We start from the raw sequence: 17,197 nt of genomic DNA, 5'->3' as shown, positions 1-17,197 counted from the left end.
TCGCGATAGTTTGCGCGTACCGGTGACGACAGCGTTGCGTGTCGGCGCGGGTCCGCGAGAAAGATCTTGCTAGCGCGAGCGTGCTGCCTGTGACCAACCGGCGTGTCTTTCTTTTGTCGGTCTTATTTACCGCGAGGAAGTTCAGGAACTCTCCGACGGTTCGTACCCGGGATTACAACAGGGCTCCGAGCGACGGACCGCACATCCGCATCGAAAAGGGAAAAATCGACAACAATGTCCGAAATCTTGAGCTCCGTGGAGCAGCGGGAAGAGGAGCACGCCGAAGTTGAAGAAGCCGGAGGAGCGGAGGTGAGACGGTTTAAAAACGGTCGTTGTCTCCTCTCGACGTGTCCCGCGTGTCCCGCCGCGGAAAGCGTCTCGCTCCGTCAAACCCGCTTCGCTTTCTTTCGCGGACGTTTTGAATTCGGCTGCGTGAAACTTTCACTTCGTTGACTTTGACGCTGGCTCTCTGAGCTAAGTTAGCTGGCGGTGCTAGCATTAGCTCGGGACACCAGCGGTCTCTTCCTCCGGAGACCGACGCGAACAACGAGGCCAGCCTGGTCCGTAGACTCCGCTAGCTTTTAGCCCCACTAGCCTCGCACCGATCATCACAGTAAGAGTCTCCGCTCGTTGTTGTTGTTGTTGTGTGTGTGTGTGTGTTCGCGCTCAGACCAGATTCACTCAGTGCGTTTAGAAAACCTTTAAACAACAACAACAACAACCAGGTGAGGAGCAGCACCGAGCTGTCCCGTCCGCTTCTTTGTTTTCGGAGGAACAGTGGAGCAATGGCTGATGATGATGATGATGATGATGCCGCCACTTAGCCTGTGCTGTGTTTGGTGTTGAGTTTGAACTAAAATGCCTAAAACGATAAGATGAAACCAACTTTATTGATCTCGCGCATCTTAACGTTTCACATCGGCAGCAGAACAAGGACACACAGTTTAGTAAGTTATGGTGCTTCACGATGAACATCCTTTGTCAACAACAACAAAAAGTATGAAAATCACAAGTGGATGACTTTTCTTTGAGCGGTGAGCGACTGATGAGCTGCTGGTTGTGACTGACTTGTAGGCCAACCTGTTGTTTGGTTCTGCGAAGAGCAGTGGTGGTAGATATTAGTACTTCATCATGCAGTGGTGGTAGATATTAGTACTTCATCATGCAGTGGTGGTAGATATTAGTACTTCATCATGCAGTGGTGGTAGATATTAGTACTTCATCATGCAGTGGTGGTAGATATTAGTACTTCATCATGCAGTGGTGGTAGATATTAGTACTTCATCATGCAGTGGTGGTAGGTATTAGTACTTCATCATGCGGGGCAGTGTGTGAACAAGGTGCTCAAAGCAATCAGAGCAAGGAACACATGGATGTGCTAGGAGCTTTGTCATCACGCCCTCTTATCTTCCTCTGTGGAGGCCAGGAAGATCCCCCAGAACTGAGCTGGCCTTCCTTCATCACTTGATCTGGTCTATTTCTGTTGGAAACTTCAGAGAATCGCCACTAAACACGCCTGTTTTGTTTTCATTTTGGTTCAGGAGAAGTCTGACTCTTCAGATGCTGGAAAAGAGTCTTCCTCAGATGCCGGCCCTGATGGACAAGACGCATCTCCCTCCTCCTCGTCCAAAACTAAAGAATCTTCTGCAGGTTATGAGGAGAAAGTGGTAAGCGCACCTTTCCTTGAGCTTCCCTGACATGGCTCAGCCCTCTCCTCTCGGATAAATAAGTTAACGAGACTCTTTCCTGTGTCACGCAGCAAACCGACCGAACCAACAGATTTGAGTATCTGTTGAAGCAAACAGAGCTGTTTGCTCATTTCATCCAACCAGCTGCACAGAAGACCCCCACATCCCCACTCAAGATGAAACCGGGACGTCCTCGCATCAAGAAAGATGAGAAACAGAACCTGCTCTCTGCCGGAGAGTGAGTACCTGTCCTCACGACACGGGTGAATTTTCATTTGGGTTTACACCCATTAGGAATTTAACATGTTGTGTCATTTTTGGGCTTGACAGTAACCGCCATCGCCGCACAGAGCAAGAGGAGGACGAAGAGCTTCTGAACGAGAGCACGAAGACTACTAATGTGTGCACTCGCTTTGATGACTCTCCTTCCTGTAAGAAATTACCCTTTGTTATGTGAAATCACACTGAGCACAGGCATATAACTAATATATATATAATGAGCAGGGGCGATGTGTTTTCTGTTGTCTAGATGTGAAAGCAGGAAAAATGAGGGACTATCAGGTCCGTGGTCTGAACTGGCTCATTTCTTTGTACGAGAATGGAATCAACGGCATCCTGGCTGATGAAATGGTCAGTACTTTCTCAAAGCTGTCACCTCTACGTCTACAAGTCCGGAGGTGAAGTCCAGATATTGTTCCTGTCTTTGTGTGCTGCTCTGCCTCATACCACTCTCCGTTTCCTTCCCCTCAGGGATTAGGAAAGACTCTTCAAACGATTGCTCTGCTGGGTTACATGAAGCACTACAGAAACATCCCCGGTCCACACATGGTTCTGGTCCCCAAGTCCACTCTGTACAACTGGATGAACGAGTTCAAGCGATGGGTGCCGTCTCTTCGTGCAGTCTGCCTGATCGGAGACCGAGAGGAGCGGGTAGGATGCGGCAAACTTAAGCGATTGTATAAAAAGCCAAACGTAAATTGAAGGATTTGCTGTGATTCAGTGTTTTATTCTCAGATTTTATTTGAGAGATCATTTTCTGTGTGTTTTACAGTGGGTGTGAAGTTTGACCATCCAGGCAACAACTTAACATCGTCGCCCTAATTTTGTATCGGAATATTTTAAATTAAAACGGCGCAGGATGTAGATCACTGATCCTGCTGGCAGAAGTACACTTTGAAAAGGGGCAATTTGTTCATGACCAAAAGGACTCTCTACATTACTTTTGTTCCAAGTAACTCCTACTGGTACTAAAAGACACTTGGGTTTATTTGATTGGTGTCTCAGGTGGGATTTAGATCTATGTGGCATACATATTAGTAAAAGTATGTGTTTAAAAATGGATTTCATTGACCGTACTATATGTCAATGTGAAAGCTAAACAAAATATCTTTCCTTGCACGTCAGACTGCCCTGATCAGAGACGTGCTGCTGCCGGGAGAGTGGGACGTGTGCGTCACATCCTACGAGATGCTCATCATCGAAAAGGCTGTGTTCAAGAAGTTCAACTGGAGATACCTGGTCATCGATGAAGCTCACAGGATCAAGAATGAGAAGTCAAAGGTCAGACTGCTGCTGAAATAAAAAAATTAAAAAAGGGGGGGGGATTTCATGCTAGAGTTTCCCATTTAATGCTGAGACGGTCTAATAACACTAAACTCGTCTTTGCATCCACACAGCTTTCAGAAATCGTGCGCGAGTTTAAGACCACCAATCGTTTGTTGTTGACCGGAACACCGCTGCAAAACAACCTCCATGAGCTGTGGGCTCTGCTGAACTTCCTGCTGCCGGATGTCTTCAACTCGGCAGATGTAAGTCACGCCAAGAAATGCACAAGATCAAGTGTGTAGAAACTCTTATGGTTTGAGTTCAACTTATATCCACGTTGTTTTCAGTGTTTTTGCCTTCCTGTGTAGATTTAATTTCTGTTTTCTCTGAAGGACTTTGACTCCTGGTTCGACACAAACAACTGCTTGGGTGATCAGAAGTTGGTTGAACGTCTCCACACTGTATGTATTACATGCGCCTCACGTCAATATCCAACAAACATCTGTCACTTCTAAGGTGCGTTGTTCGTATTTGGCTCTCATTGGCCTGCTGTTTCTGTGAAGGTGCTGCGTCCCTTCTTGCTTCGTCGTATCAAAGCAGATGTGGAGAAGACTCTGCTGCCCAAAAAAGAGATCAAGATGTATGTGGGCTTGAGTAAGATGCAGCGAGAGTGGTAAGAGTCCTCAGTTAAGCTTTAAAATAGCTCCTTTGCAGCACACAGCTGGGAACCACCCCGTATAGCTGATGTTAACGTGTTGCGTGTCACAACTTTTCAGGTACACAAAGATTCTGATGAAGGACATCGACATTCTGAACTCGGCGGGTAAAATGGACAAGATGCGTCTGCTGAACGTCCTCATGCAGCTGAGGAAATGCTGCAACCACCCGTACCTGTTCGACGGGGCCGAGCCGGGTCCACCGTACACGACAGATCTCCACCTGGTGGTGAACAGCGGCAAGATGGTGGTGCTGGACAAGCTGCTGCCCAAGATGAAGCAGCAGGGTACGTGGAGTCTTTTGTTATCTTTTGTCCCGTATTTTTTTATTGTGTGTTTCTATCAGACATGCCGACGTCGGTCCACATATAATCAATAAGTGGCTCTTCTGTAGGTTCCCGCGTGCTAATCTTCAGTCAGATGACCAGGGTGCTGGACATCTTGGAGGACTACTGCATGTGGAGGAACTACGGTTACTGTCGCCTGGACGGCCAGACGCCCCACGAGGAGAGACAGGTGAGTTGGCAGATGGATTAAGATGAACTGATTACCAGCTGCTGTGTGTGTGTGTGTGTGTGTGTGTGTGTGTGTGTGTGTGTGTGTGTGTGTGTGTGTGTAATGGAAGACAGTTCACCCTAATGTGTCTTTGTGTGTGTACAGATCTCCATCAACGCGTACAACGAGCCCAACAGCTCCAAGTTCCTCTTCATGTTGAGCACCAGAGCCGGAGGGCTGGGTATCAACCTGGCTACAGCCGATGTCGTCATCCTCTACGACTCTGACTGGAACCCTCAGGTCGACCTGCAGGCCATGGTTAGTACTGATTGAGGGTCGAGCGATTATCGGCGCCGATATTTGGCATTTCTACGATTGTCAGTATTATGTAAATAAAATATTTGTATTCTTACTGCAACTGTATATCGGTTCCAAATATGGGTTTATCGGTCGACCCCCTAGTACCGATGCTGTGATCTGCCCGTTCTCGTGTCAATAATAACGAGTGGCCGTGAGTAAATGTAGAGACTGCTGTTGTTGCAGAGGCAGAATTCTTGGTACATCTGATGTCTTTCTTTTCAGGACCGAGCTCACAGAATCGGCCAGCAGAAGCAGGTGCGCGTTTTTCGTTTCATCACTGAAAACACGGTGGAGGAGAGGATTGTGGAGAGGGCCGAGATGAAGCTGCGCCTGGACTCCATCGTCATCCAGCAAGGTAACTGGTCTATCCAGCAGAGCGTACATTTAAAGTCCTGCTGTTGAAACATCCCGCTGTGTGCTGCTGCCTTTGACTTTATCGACAACGGAAAGAGAAGTTTGTAGTCGTATTGGGGCCTGGATGGCAGATTAGATGAAGAATTAGGAGCCACAGTTCACGTAGTAGTAATAAGGGAACGTGGTAATTTGTATGGTAAACACAATAAACGATAAATGAGTTTTTTTTTTAATTTGTTTTTTGTTTTAGAAATGGGCTAAGTCTTCTTTTTTGTTGTTGTTTATCAGGAAGACTTGTGGATCCCAGTGCAAACAAGCTGGGTAAGGATGAGATGCTGTCCATCATCCGCCACGGGGCCACGCACGTGTTTGCTTCTAAAGAGAGCGAGATCACAGACGATGACATCGATGCGATCCTGGAGCGAGGTGAAAGGAAGGTGAGTCTGGATGCATTCGAGCAAACGTAGAAGCGGGGATTTTATTTTTTCTTGTCCACGTTAGCGTTTTTTTTTTTTTTTTTTGACAAATGCCTTTTTAGGATGAATTTGAATTCACGCTTTGACCTTGTTGTGCGCCAGACTATGGAGATGAAGGAGAAGATGTCGACGCTGGGTGAGAGCACTCTGAGGAACTTCACCATGGACACAGAGAACAGCAGCGTGTACACGTTTGAAGGAGAGGACTACAGGGAGAAGAAAAAGGTACACGGGACGATCCGGCAGCGGCGTTTAGTCCGGACCCGCCTTGCTCCACGAACTCTGAATCTTTAACTTGTTCGCCTCCCGTTTCTGTCCAGGTCATTACCAACTGGATCGAGCCGCCCAAGAGAGAAAGGAAAGCGAATTATGCTGTGGATGCGTACTTCAGAGAAGCTCTGCGAGTCAGCGAGCCAAAAGCACCGAAGGTAGGACAGGATCACTTCACCAACGCCCTCAGGATGGAAAGCGTGAAAACAGTGCAAGGTGTCATTTCAATGTTCTTGTGATGGATGGTGTGTGTTCCCAGGCTCCTCGTCCTCCCAAGCAGCCAAACGTCCAGGACTTCCAGTTCTTTCCTCCACGTCTGTTTGAGCTCCTAGAAAAGGAAATTCTGTTCTACAGAAAGACCATAGGATACAAGGTACAGGGAACAACCGCATCATCGGGAGGGAGATTCCTTTCAGGCCAAAAAAAGTCTTTGGCGATGTCGCTGATCGATCCGTTTCTTCAGGTTCCCCGTAATCCGGACATGCCCAACTCGGCTCAGGTCCAGAAGGAGGAGCAGGCGAAGATCGACGAGGCCGAGGCCCTCACGGAGGAAGAGCTGGAGGAGAAGGAGAACCTCCTCCAACAGGTACAGAGTGTTCTCACTCCCATTTGTGGCCAAGGACGGCAGATATGTCTGTGTGCTGATCTAAACCGTGTGTTTACTGATCAACCGTGTGCATTCGTCGTAGGGATTCACTATCTGGAACAAACGCGACTTCAACCAGTTCATCAAAGCCAACGAGAAGTGGGGGAGAGATGACATCGAGAACATCGCCAGAGAGGTCGAAGGGAAAACTCCCGAGGAAGTCATGGAATATTCTGGTAACGACCCCGTTTATCATTTCCCCCGCAGAAAGCAAAGGCCAAACGTTCGACGAGACATATTTAGTGGCCTGATGTTTGTGTGTTGCTGCAGCTGTGTTCTGGGAGCGCTGCAATGAGCTGCAGGACATTGAAAAGATCATGGCCCAGATAGAGCGAGGAGAAGCCAGGATTCAGAGACGGATCAGCATCAAGAAGGCACTGGACTCAAAGGTAGCAGACTCACCATCATTTGGCCGTTTGCGGTTCTCATTATCTTTACCTCATGAAGCCTCGCGTTGTCTCTTCATCACATTACCAATCGGCTCTTTACCTCTTGATTATTTAACAGCGTCTCAATGTGTGTCTCGTCTCTGTGTCCAGATCGGTCGCTACAAGGCTCCTTTTCATCAGCTCCGCATCTCTTATGGCACCAACAAAGGCAAGAACTACACAGAGGAGGAGGACCGCTTCCTGATCTGTATGCTCCACAAGCTGGGCTTCGACAAGGAGAGCGTGTACGACGAGCTCCGCCAATGCATCCGCAACTCGCCTCAGTTCCGCTTCGACTGGTTCCTCAAATCCAGGACCGCCATGGTGAGTTTTCTCCCCCTTTTGTTTGTTCCGTTTTCTTTGTTTTCTTTTTTTTTTAATTGTCTTCAGGATTCAAATGTTCTCGTTTCATGGTTGTTGTGCAGGAGCTCCAGAGGCGATGCAACACTCTGATTACACTGATCGAGCGAGAGAACATGGAGCTGGAGGAGAGGGAGAAGGCTGAGAAAAAGAAACGGGGTCCAAAGAGTGCATCGGTGAGTTCGAAATCCATCTCGCATTAAAGATGCTTGTTCAAAGTCAAAACAGTGGAGAGTCTGAATGCTAGTAGGACATCTGAGGTGCAGTACAATGACAAAATGATCATAAGATTGAAATTGGGGAACAAATAAGAAAGAATACAAATTGGACCAGGAGCTCTGTGCTTTTGATTTATTTCCATCCGTATAAACAGTGATTGCTGTTCCATACCTTGTTCTGGAAGACGGTGCTTGCGAGGTCTTCCCACTAAGTTCTTCATCTTTTCCAGGGCCAGAAACGGAAGTCAGAGGGAACCGCAGATGGTCGAGGACGCAGGAAAAAGCTGAAGTTGTGAAGGAGCTCCCAACCTGCAGTATCACAATCTTGAGAGCAGCATCCAGCGCCGGTGTCATTAGTCTAGTGTCTGTGTTTGTTCTCCAGGCTGTGATAATGTACTTGTGTAAAATCCCTGATGGACTGATCTGGTTGTATTAGGTTTTAGGAAGTGCTCCTCTACAAGCCTGTCTTGTTGTCACTTACCAAAACACTGCAGCTGTGCTGGTTTAGTTTCTTGTTTGCTAGTCCTTTTTTCTTTTCTTTTTTTTTTTTTTTATTCTTACTTAACTGAAATAAATGTATTTATGCCTGTTGGTTGTACCACATTCCATTGCTTGAAACAACATTTACCCATTTTATTTTTAAGAAAACATTTGTTCTTTTATCTTCCTATGTGAAGTAGAAAATGTCTTTTTGAGTGTCTAAATAAATTCCCCCCTTTTTAAAAAAATAAATAGTGCACAGTCTGGTAAATAAGACACTGATTCCACAAATGACATTTAAACTCGGCAATTTTAAGTGTACATACATCCAAACTTTTAAAAGTGTGAAGAAGCCATAAAAATCTGCTAACAGTTGGCACATGAAAGTATATTGTCACCTGCAGAAGAAAAATGTGTTATTTTACTGCACTTGTTTTTTCAGGACTTGATCAACAAACCAGAAAGACGTATAGGTCATATTTTTCAAGTTTCACCAGGGTGTAGTAATACCTTTTGATATGTACACAGATAGTTTTGCATCCGATTTCAGCCACATTTATCTGAAAAATAAAATGTAAAAAAATGAATCTGCATTGTCACGACTAAAATAACATTTACAATCCCTTTCAATGGCTCCATGGCGGTACTGTCATCAGCAGTGGGCAGCTCTACTGCAGGCTTCTTAAAGCACAACAGGAAAATACCAATACATTGATCACATTATCATTCATTAAGGTCAGTTTCAGCTAACATTCAATGCATTTTGCTCCACAGAACAAAATAATGAACACGGTGAATTATAAATATAAAAAAAAAACTATATTTAAAGGATGGACATAGAAAATTATTTTCTATTCTGAAATTAGACAAGGTTGCCATTTACTCACGGATTAATCGCATTTACTACATTGCATGCATTTGCAAACACTGGATAAGGAGCAGTATTTTACAACTGGGCAACTAATAAAAACAGGTGAATATCATTTAAAGGGGCCTCCACGTAAATCCATGATTGTGAATAGGCGGCATAGATGGCACAACCCAACAGTACGTGACAGTAAAAACGAACCATCGTCAGAGATACTCTGGTACATTCTCTGTTAGGCCCCCGAGCACTGACATCTTCTGTTGTCCACAGGTTCTTCTGGGCTCCATTCAGTGCTGCATAAGTTGGGCATCGAAGGCACGGTGGCGGGGGAGACTATCGTAGTCTTTTTAAGAGGGACAGACGTTTGAGGCGGAGGCGGGGTTAACGTTTAGACCTCGGAGCTGTCTGAGCCGCCCCACATACCTGCGGGGCTTTGACTGAAGCCACTGTAGGCAGAAGAAGAGGAGGTGGTGTACGGTGGGAACTGGGTCTTCTTTTCCCGCTTCTTGCGCCTCAGCAGCAGAATGACGACGGTGGCGATCAGGCAGACGAGCAGGATCAGACCTGCCACGCCCACCAGCATGGGGAGGGTGGAGGAGTCAGTCGGCTCTCTGCCTGAACTCTCCAGGAGGGGGCGCTCCAGGACGGGGTCACGGTTCGGGGACCAGGGCTGGCGCTGGCTGACCACCAGGCGGTCCGCTCGGTCCAGAGCGATGTGCTGAATGTTGGTGCCCCGGTTGTTTTCGATGCCGATGTCCTGGGCCGGAACGGGACCGAAGAAAGCGGGGGCAGCGCGGCGTTGGCGAGAGGCCACGTCGGAGGTGTGCGGCTGCTCGACAGAGGAGACACTGTGATGGAGGTACTCCACGCTGCGCTTGCCAATGTTGCGGTTGGCGTTTTCTCTGGAGCGGACAGTGTAGATGGTGTGGATGAACCATTCTCGACCAGCAGCCACCTGAAACACAACACGTTTAATCCTCCTCCCTCTTTGTGTATCTGTTTACGCACTATATACCGTAACTGAGAATTATACAGACCTGGAAAAGTGGAGAGGACGACAGTGTGAAGCCATCTGAGCCTGGCTGTCTCGCTAAAGGCAGAGCTCCAGGTGTGTCTTGGGCCAGTGTGGCCTTAAAAGCAACATCACCAAATGCCGGAGCCTGAGTCTCTGGCTGGGCTTTGTCCTGCACAACAACAACACACACACAGTTCAGAAATAGCCTCCTCCCTCTTTTGGCTTCCACTACAGCCCTGAGTGTTAACCTTTGGGATTTATTGCATCTTACCAGGATCTTGAATCTGTACAGCAGAGAGGGAGCATCTGCCAGGCAGCCATACTCCTTGTCAGTGGGGTTGTATTTAGGAACGTAGCCATCTGCTCCAGTACACAGGAAGACTTTCTCAATGCTGCAGGAGAAGGAGTCACCCAGGTTCTGGACCGGGTCCACCATTACCCGGCCATAAATCATGGAGCCTGAAGCAAAGGACAGACAGAAATGCCAGTTTCCCTGAGGGTCGTGTTCATCAGCTGTGTTCTTACTTTGGACCACTAGATGGCAGCGGTGTAGTACCATCTGAAAAAGCAGCATCAGTCCCTTCTCCAAAACCCATGGAGCCGTCAGACAACCACAGCTCCTTCTTGGACAGCAGGAACATCTGAGTGTTGAGGCTGAACTCAGCTGCCACCGGGTCGCTCACCTGGAGAACAAGAGTCGTCACACACGGAAGAGATAATGGTTCTGGGTGGAATTAGAATCCGGGAAAAAGGCCAGTGCAAATGCTTAAGGTTGTCTTTTGCATCATGGTCTATAATGTGGCTATCGCATGAACCCGGAACGAACAAATGTTATGAGATTTTTGTCAGGATTATCAGCTCAAACCTGCTGGAAGCGGATGTCTATGTCAAAAGTCAGCGGCTCTCTTGGGTGGCAGACAGGAGGGATGCTGAACTCCCCATTGGGCGATGCGATGCAGGGGGTCAACTTCACTGTGTAGGTCCCAGAGTAGTCTCGCACCTAGAGGTCAGACAGACGCGCAGGAACAATGTGGTCACCGGTCACAACACATAGAGGATGTTTTTACGGCATCGGGACTCACGGCAAAGTCCGAGACATAACTCCACTGCTGCATGGGCTGGTTGTACGTGGGCTCGGTCCTGACCAGGGCGAGAGTGAACGTCAGTCCGGGGTGGTCGGCACACATCACCATGGATGACACGCTGGTTCCTTAAAACAAACACGTACGTGGTCATAAATAATTACAGCTGCATTTTGTCCAACCTGAACCAGCAACTGTGTCCACCTTCGTATTTATAGCGTGACCTTTCACATTGTTTGTGCCACTTGCTGCCTAACTGTAAATGCGGCAGGGTCATTTTGACATTTGCTGAAATGACCTCTGGCACTTTCAAACAGAAAGACCCGAGGTGGAACTCTAGAAATAGATGAAGAGAGGATGTGGGCCACAGGGTAATCCAATAGGAGGCGGCCTCGATGGAACGACCTCACATGATGGGTTTTTAGGATGTGTATATGAGCATGCGGGTGCCGCTCTGGTACCTGGATGAGACATCACAAACTGTCCCCTGAAGCGTGCCTCGGTCTTGAAGTTGACCACGAGACGGCCCTCCTCGTTTATACGCATGCTGGTGGGGTACATGGCTCCTATGAGGAAAGATGACAACATTTTCACAGGTGCATTGTTGTTCCTGTGGAAGGACTAACAGGGAACAGCGTGAGGCTGAGAGGGCACCTTGTAGTTCAGCTTCAGGTGGGCTGCCGATGCCGTCCTGCCACAGAATAGCCGTGTCATACACAAAGGTGAGTTTGAGCTCGGACTGCAGGTCAAAGTGCTGCCAGCCTCCAACAGCCACCGGAGAGTGGAAGACGTAGGACACAAAGAGAGGGACGCGCAGGGTGACGTAGGACTGGACCAGGTTCAGCACCTTGAACAAGTGGAAAACAGACACTATCAAAGTTGTGTAGGACAAATGTGCAGCAACATTCGTCTTGTGTCTTTTGGCTCGGTGAAAACCGCTGTTGCTGTCGAGCTAACAGGTTAACAGGGTAGCCGGGGACTTTCTATTTTCTCTGTAAAGAACCTTTTACTCCCTCCTTGCATATTATTCTCATATCGGCGCATCGTTTTATTCAATGAATGGCTGGTGGAGGGGAATGCTGTCTGAGCGAGGTAGCTTGCCTCCTCTCTGTTCCCGTCAAACACACGTGCGAAAGGTTGTAATGCTGTGTTTGTGTCACCAATGGCTAAGTCATGTTTTATTTTCTGTAGCTACTGCAGTTGCATATTTCCTACCTGTCCATCCGTGCCTATGGAGCCACTGCAGTCATTGAGCAGCTCTGACATGTCGTAGTAGCTGGTGAACTCCCAGAGGCAGGCCTCTAGGTTCAGGTTCCTGTAGAAGCGCAGCGAGTTGGTTGAACGCATGATAGTGCTGTATTGGTAGGGCGAAGTCTCCCCAATGATTTCAGGGTTCTTTGTTGCGTCTGTGATGAAGCCGTGGCTCGTTTGGATCTCGTTGAAGTCCAGCAAGTTGGAGCAGCGGTGGTTGCCCACCCGAGTGCCGTCGGGGCTCAGGGTAAGCTCGAAGTTGGACAGAGGTCTTGTGGAGATCACCGGCAACATCCCTGTTGAGGGGGAGATGTTTTTTTTTTTTCTTGTCACACATTGTAAGAATGTTATTGGGCCTTAATTGAAATGAATAACCTATAATGCTAATTTATTAAACGCAGCAACAAGATATACAGCTCACCATCCATGTGAGGCATGTTGACAGTGAGCTTGATGAGGTTGGGGAAGTCCGGATCGTCTGGGCCTGTGTAGCGGATCTTGGCGGAGAACGGTTCAGCTCCGACAGTACCCTGGACACGAGGCTGACACATACCTGCAAAGAGTCAAAGTCCGTTAACTCCACATCCACCTTATATCTGCACATATCCCTTAAGTCTCCTCAGCCCTCCACCTACCCTCCTCTCTGCTGATCACAGCGATCGGACTGGACAGCTCCAGGCCGGCGTCTCCGTTGGCGTTGAAGGCTCGTGCTGCACACTGAACCCTGGAGCCGGCTTGGAAGTAGATTGAATCCAGGGTGATGGACTTGGTGTTGGTGAAGAAAGTGTTAGTGTCCACCTCCCTCATGGGGCTGGTCACACCATCTGATCCAGTGGGAGCGCTGATCAGCCAGCGGTACTGCGTGAGGGTGTCGTTGATGTTCTCCGCAGAGCAGATGGAACCCGTTTTATCAAAGTCATGGTACTTTGGGTTGCAGGCCTGGAAAAGAAGGCAAATGAGGGGTTGTGGAACATAATACACTTTAAATTGTTTGACGTCAACGCTGGTATCTTCGAAAAGGTCATCAGCCCTGGAACGAATAAATGGTGGGTAAGATTTGTGGAGAAAGCAGCATCCCACTCACCGTGACACACACGACAGGGTATCCGTTGGATGGGTGGGCATTGTCTTTGGTTTTAACTGCATCATCGTACATGAGCAGGGAAACCACCTGTGGCACGGCAGGGAAGGTGACGTCTGCTACACTGTCCATCTCCTCGATGTACACAATGGCCTTGTTCATCTAGCAAGAAGAGGAAAGACATCAGTAGCTCCACTGTGGTCTATATGCACCTACTGTAAGTCCAGAACCAGTATTGGTGAGTCGTAGAAGAAATGTGCTTTTTGTCCTTTAATGGTTTGGTTCGAGACAATATAACGTAATCAGTTGTCTCAAAAAAAAAAATTGTATCACGCACATTTTAATGAAGCCAGAAGAAAGCTCGTTTACTACCTGTTGATATGTCCTGTATTTATAAAATTGGCAGCCAGTATTTAAATGTGTTGTGCAATTGACCCAAAAAACATCTGTAAGCAATAATGCAAAATTAGATGGTATTTCACAAATATCTTTGGCGCAGCAGAAAAACGAAGGTGAACTTCCCCCTTCTACAAAACCCTCATAGTCCCTCACTGGATTTAAAAATTCTCCCAAACGTGTCTCTGCATCGTCAGGTTACTTCAAATTTTCAGTTAGAAGGACAACTACTGCAACGCACTTGACAGAGCTCCCTTCGGGTATTATAGTTTAGTTACAGTATAATACAGCACAAAACAATTTATCAGGAGATAACCTATTTCTGTCACGTGAGCAATGCATGCCTGATGAGGAGTGTGTGGGTAGAATGTCACAGGTCTGTTTATAGGTCGGTCTTCTGTTTGGCTCTGCAGGGACATTCCTCTCAGCATCTCATTCCTGAGGGAAGAGCTTTTTATACAACTGTGGTTCAGGCGTGCTGACAGCATTGCCAGCTGCTGCCTGCCTATTTTAACACAGGCTGACATGACAGGGCGAATGCTCACGCGTGTAGATCTGCAGCACCGCACTGCACACGTACAGGACCCGCTCACGGTTTTCACGTGTTTATTGGTGTCCGCCTGTGCGCGCCTTTGTCTCACCTGTATTTCAGCCACCATGTTGTCGTCAGGCTTCATGTGCACGGTGAAGGCCTCTCTCATCTCTCTCTGTCCGTCGTACAGGATCTCGATGTCCACAAAGTGTTCCTTCTCGCCCTCCTTGAACTCCACATCTTACACACGGGTAGTGAAGTGAGCAGTGATCACAAATATAAAAACACAAGTTCATATCAGGAGACACTGCGGTCACTAAACCAGGTTCTTACCCTCTGACAGCGGGTTATAGTCTTCTCCGGAGGTTGCAGAGCCGTCTTTAGTGTGCACTCTCACCAGCGAGACCTTCGAGGTGTCTCCGGAGCGCAGAATAGGAATCTTCACTGTGGCCACAGCACCTTTCACCTGGGGCTCCCGCACGCTATACTTGATCTCAGAGAAACGGATGATGGGCTCTAGAACAGGTAGAAAAGTGGACTTACGCACTGTAAACATGTAAATAAGCATATCTTTTTTTTACTTTCAAACGTCATTTATATGAACTCAGATTTCAACAGAGGACTCAGAACAACAGATGTTGCGTCTAGGAGACGGGGATATGAAAGTAAGGTGAAGGAACAGAGATTTTTGCGGATTTCTTTGTCATCATTTGCAGTAAAATAATCAAACTTTGTCAGTTGTACTTATTTACATATTTTTTTTTGCGTACTTAGTTTAAATACACAGTCCTTTTCCCTGGTCAGCCAAAGCAGTTATAGATGAAGGGCTTTAGGGGCACATAATGTAGTCTACCGTCTCTCACTTATATACTACCGCTCTTCTTACTTTGGATTTTTTTGGCTTTGTGAATTTGGGTCATTTCAGTTCTTAATATATTTAATTGTAGCAAGCACGCACTGTCTTTGCCATCTGTGACGGTGACCAGCGATTCCTTCTGCTCCCCGATAGAAGCTCCGTACGGAGACTTGCTCTTGGCTGTCCCCAGAACCAAGCGGAACTCCTCGTCGTCTTCATGGACGGAGTCGTCCATCAGGCTCACCACGCACGGCTTCTCGGTCTCCCCTGGGGAGTGAATGTAGGGTGTAGAAAACAAATAACAAACAGGGACGGATGATGTGAAAGGAAATAAGAGAGCGAGAGGAAGTAAGAGATGTCTCACCTGGCAGAAAAGTGATGATGGATGCGTCATTATTGGGCCTCTCATTGTAGTCCATCATGACCTGAGCAGAGCCTTGGCGAGTGTAACAACGCACCGTGGACCCGAGGGTGATGTCTCCACTGCGGTACACTGTGGCTTTTACCTCCCCATCCGACTCATCCACCTTGTAGCTGCCCTCTTTAAACTGAACCTTCGGCACTAAAAGGACCAGTTTCAAAAATGTCTTGTCAAGTTCGAGTGAAGATTGTGAACTAATTCAACTTTTCTGTATTTTAATCACTCTCCAAAAATGTATAAGCAACAGTATAGAAATAATTACATGCAGCCCTCTATAATAATGTTGTAAGAAGATATGAGGCCAAGTGTTTGATAATGTATTCATTAAAAAAAATACTATTTAGATATGTAGTATATGTATTATAGACTAGTATTTATAATCATATAATAATCATGCACTATATTATCATATGGTTAAATAAACACTTTGAAATGTCCTCAAAAGTCCTTACAGCCACAAAATAATGTTCTGTAGTAATCATTTATTAAGTCTTTAACGACTTATAGATGCTACATAAAGTAAGAAGATAAAAATAAATTGTTATCGATTCTTCCAGCAATTTGTATAAATTGCAAACTTCAATATATTGTCCAATCATCTCATAGGCAGAAGTATATAGTAAAAAAAAAAAATACTGTAAGCTTGGACATCACATACATATACCAGTATGTTTTTTTTCTAAATTAGACACTCACGGTCAGTGAGAGTATCGTTGATGGTGATGGTCGCCTTGCTTGGTTCTCCTAACACAGCATTCATGGGCATCCTTAACACAAGGTCAAAGGTCTCAGGTCCCTCCAGCTCCGGCTGACCCAGGTCATCCAGGATGGTCACTCTGAATGTCTGCATTGTCACTCCAGGAGCAAAGTCCAGGTTGCGACTGATACCAACGTAGTCTAGTCCAGCTGCCGGACAGAGAGAAAGCCACTAAGTGACTGTAGAATTTAATACAAATTACCAATAATATCTTTAGTCCGGTCAAACTGCTGAATTTACCTTCTGCAGAAACAGGCTCGCGCTTCCTGGAGCGGACGGTGACAGTCGCAGTCTTGGACAGGTCAGTACCTGTTCTCCAGACCTTCACCTCAACGTAGCCTGAACTCTCATCCACGACATACTCAGGCTCCCCGAAGTACAGTGAAGGTTCTGCGAGATTTCAGAGTGATAGGAAAGTAAAGTATTAAGACATGGTAGAATTTCCATATAGTCGTAGGTCAGTATTTTCTTAATGGAGAAATTATGCCAAGGTCATTTCCAAAACAACAACAAAAATGCAATATATAACATGAATATTAGTTAATTTGCTGTTTCTCAGAACAAAGCTCTCTTTTAGAAGGACAGAGTAACATCGGCTTTTAACCTGAGCCTGGACATTGGGATGTTTGTGGTTCATTTCTGGGTATATTTAGACTACATGTTTTGCAGCTTTGCGGGGACAGATAGGCATAAATAGCTGAGCAAATACCCCCATTTCTGACTCAGAGCAGGAAGAGATCTGTCATCCGTCTTATCCTGTCCTCCCTCAACCTTCCTCCCTCATTTATCCAAACCCAGACAGCTCTGTCTGAACTCAACGCCAGAAGGTTGAGGCTACACCTGAAGGAAAAAAAGACGTGCGCTCGAATGTGCACACAGAGTGACGCAAAGGTGAAGGGATG

The 17,197-nt window shown here is 46.9% G+C and overlaps 2 protein-coding genes across 3 annotated transcripts in view; one reads left to right on the top strand and one right to left on the bottom strand.

Moving 5' to 3' along the window:
* The first annotated feature begins 53 nt into the window (after positions 1 to 53).
* smarca5 (SNF2 related chromatin remodeling ATPase 5) lies at positions 54 to 8,531 on the top strand. 2 transcript variants are annotated; one of them, XM_069689279.1, is made up of 24 exons: positions 54 to 309; positions 1,542 to 1,667; positions 1,760 to 1,926; positions 2,019 to 2,119; positions 2,218 to 2,318; positions 2,439 to 2,618; positions 3,093 to 3,248; positions 3,365 to 3,496; positions 3,626 to 3,694; positions 3,797 to 3,906; positions 4,010 to 4,236; positions 4,344 to 4,465; positions 4,610 to 4,762; positions 5,027 to 5,159; positions 5,447 to 5,595; positions 5,737 to 5,859; positions 5,955 to 6,062; positions 6,164 to 6,277; positions 6,368 to 6,490; positions 6,594 to 6,726; positions 6,821 to 6,939; positions 7,090 to 7,302; positions 7,404 to 7,514; positions 7,787 to 8,531. In XM_069689279.1, the coding sequence occupies exons 1-24, from the start codon at positions 235 to 237 to the stop codon at positions 7,850 to 7,852; spliced, it is 3,111 nt and encodes a 1,036-aa protein (XP_069545380.1). In that variant the 5' UTR covers positions 54 to 234; the 3' UTR covers positions 7,853 to 8,531. The 2 variants fall into 2 exon arrangements, with proteins under 2 accessions (XP_069545380.1, XP_069545381.1); XM_069689280.1 differs by having other exon boundaries at positions 1,545 to 1,667; positions 7,787 to 8,530.
* A 92-nt stretch (positions 8,532 to 8,623) lies between these two features.
* The window catches only part of frem3 (Fras1 related extracellular matrix 3), a 30,822-nt gene continuing 22,248 nt past the window's right edge, over positions 8,624 to 17,197 (bottom strand). Inside the window, exons 7-24 of the mRNA XM_069689278.1 lie at positions 16,536 to 16,685; positions 16,235 to 16,444; positions 15,482 to 15,679; positions 15,220 to 15,384; positions 14,595 to 14,777; positions 14,371 to 14,501; positions 13,337 to 13,495; positions 12,888 to 13,191; positions 12,674 to 12,805; positions 12,217 to 12,548; positions 11,656 to 11,848; positions 11,463 to 11,567; positions 11,002 to 11,129; positions 10,785 to 10,919; positions 10,476 to 10,602; positions 10,191 to 10,378; positions 9,942 to 10,088; positions 8,624 to 9,859 (exon numbers count right to left, since the gene is read on the bottom strand). Coding sequence (XP_069545379.1) covers positions 9,293 to 9,859; positions 9,942 to 10,088; positions 10,191 to 10,378; positions 10,476 to 10,602; positions 10,785 to 10,919; positions 11,002 to 11,129; positions 11,463 to 11,567; positions 11,656 to 11,848; positions 12,217 to 12,548; positions 12,674 to 12,805; positions 12,888 to 13,191; positions 13,337 to 13,495; positions 14,371 to 14,501; positions 14,595 to 14,777; positions 15,220 to 15,384; positions 15,482 to 15,679; positions 16,235 to 16,444; positions 16,536 to 16,685 — 3,554 coding nt within the window. The 3' untranslated portion in view covers positions 8,624 to 9,292. The remainder of the gene's footprint in view (positions 9,860 to 9,941; positions 10,089 to 10,190; positions 10,379 to 10,475; positions 10,603 to 10,784; positions 10,920 to 11,001; positions 11,130 to 11,462; positions 11,568 to 11,655; positions 11,849 to 12,216; positions 12,549 to 12,673; positions 12,806 to 12,887; positions 13,192 to 13,336; positions 13,496 to 14,370; positions 14,502 to 14,594; positions 14,778 to 15,219; positions 15,385 to 15,481; positions 15,680 to 16,234; positions 16,445 to 16,535; positions 16,686 to 17,197) is intronic.

The sequence above is a fragment of the Brachyistius frenatus genome, unplaced genomic scaffold (genome assembly GCF_029030835.1).
Source record: "Brachyistius frenatus isolate BFR_SWC_R1_liver_20210118 unplaced genomic scaffold, ASM2903083v1 Contig_7, whole genome shotgun sequence".
In the NCBI taxonomy this organism is placed as follows: Eukaryota; Metazoa; Chordata; class Actinopteri; family Embiotocidae; genus Brachyistius; species Brachyistius frenatus.
This window is presented reverse-complemented; position numbering and strand designations above follow the sequence as displayed.

Bases quoted from the DNA above. Each gene is read 5' to 3' on its own strand.
- smarca5 (XM_069689279.1), top strand. From the start codon at position 235: ATGTCCGAAATCTTGAGCTCCGTGGAGCAGCGGGAAGAGGAGCACGCC. The intron at 3,497-3,625 runs GTAAGTCACGCC...TTTTCTCTGAAG, and splicing joins ATGTCTTCAACTCGGCAGAT to GACTTTGACTCCTGGTTCGA. The intron at 6,491-6,593 runs GTACAGAGTGTT...CATTCGTCGTAG, and splicing joins AGGAGAACCTCCTCCAACAG to GGATTCACTATCTGGAACAA.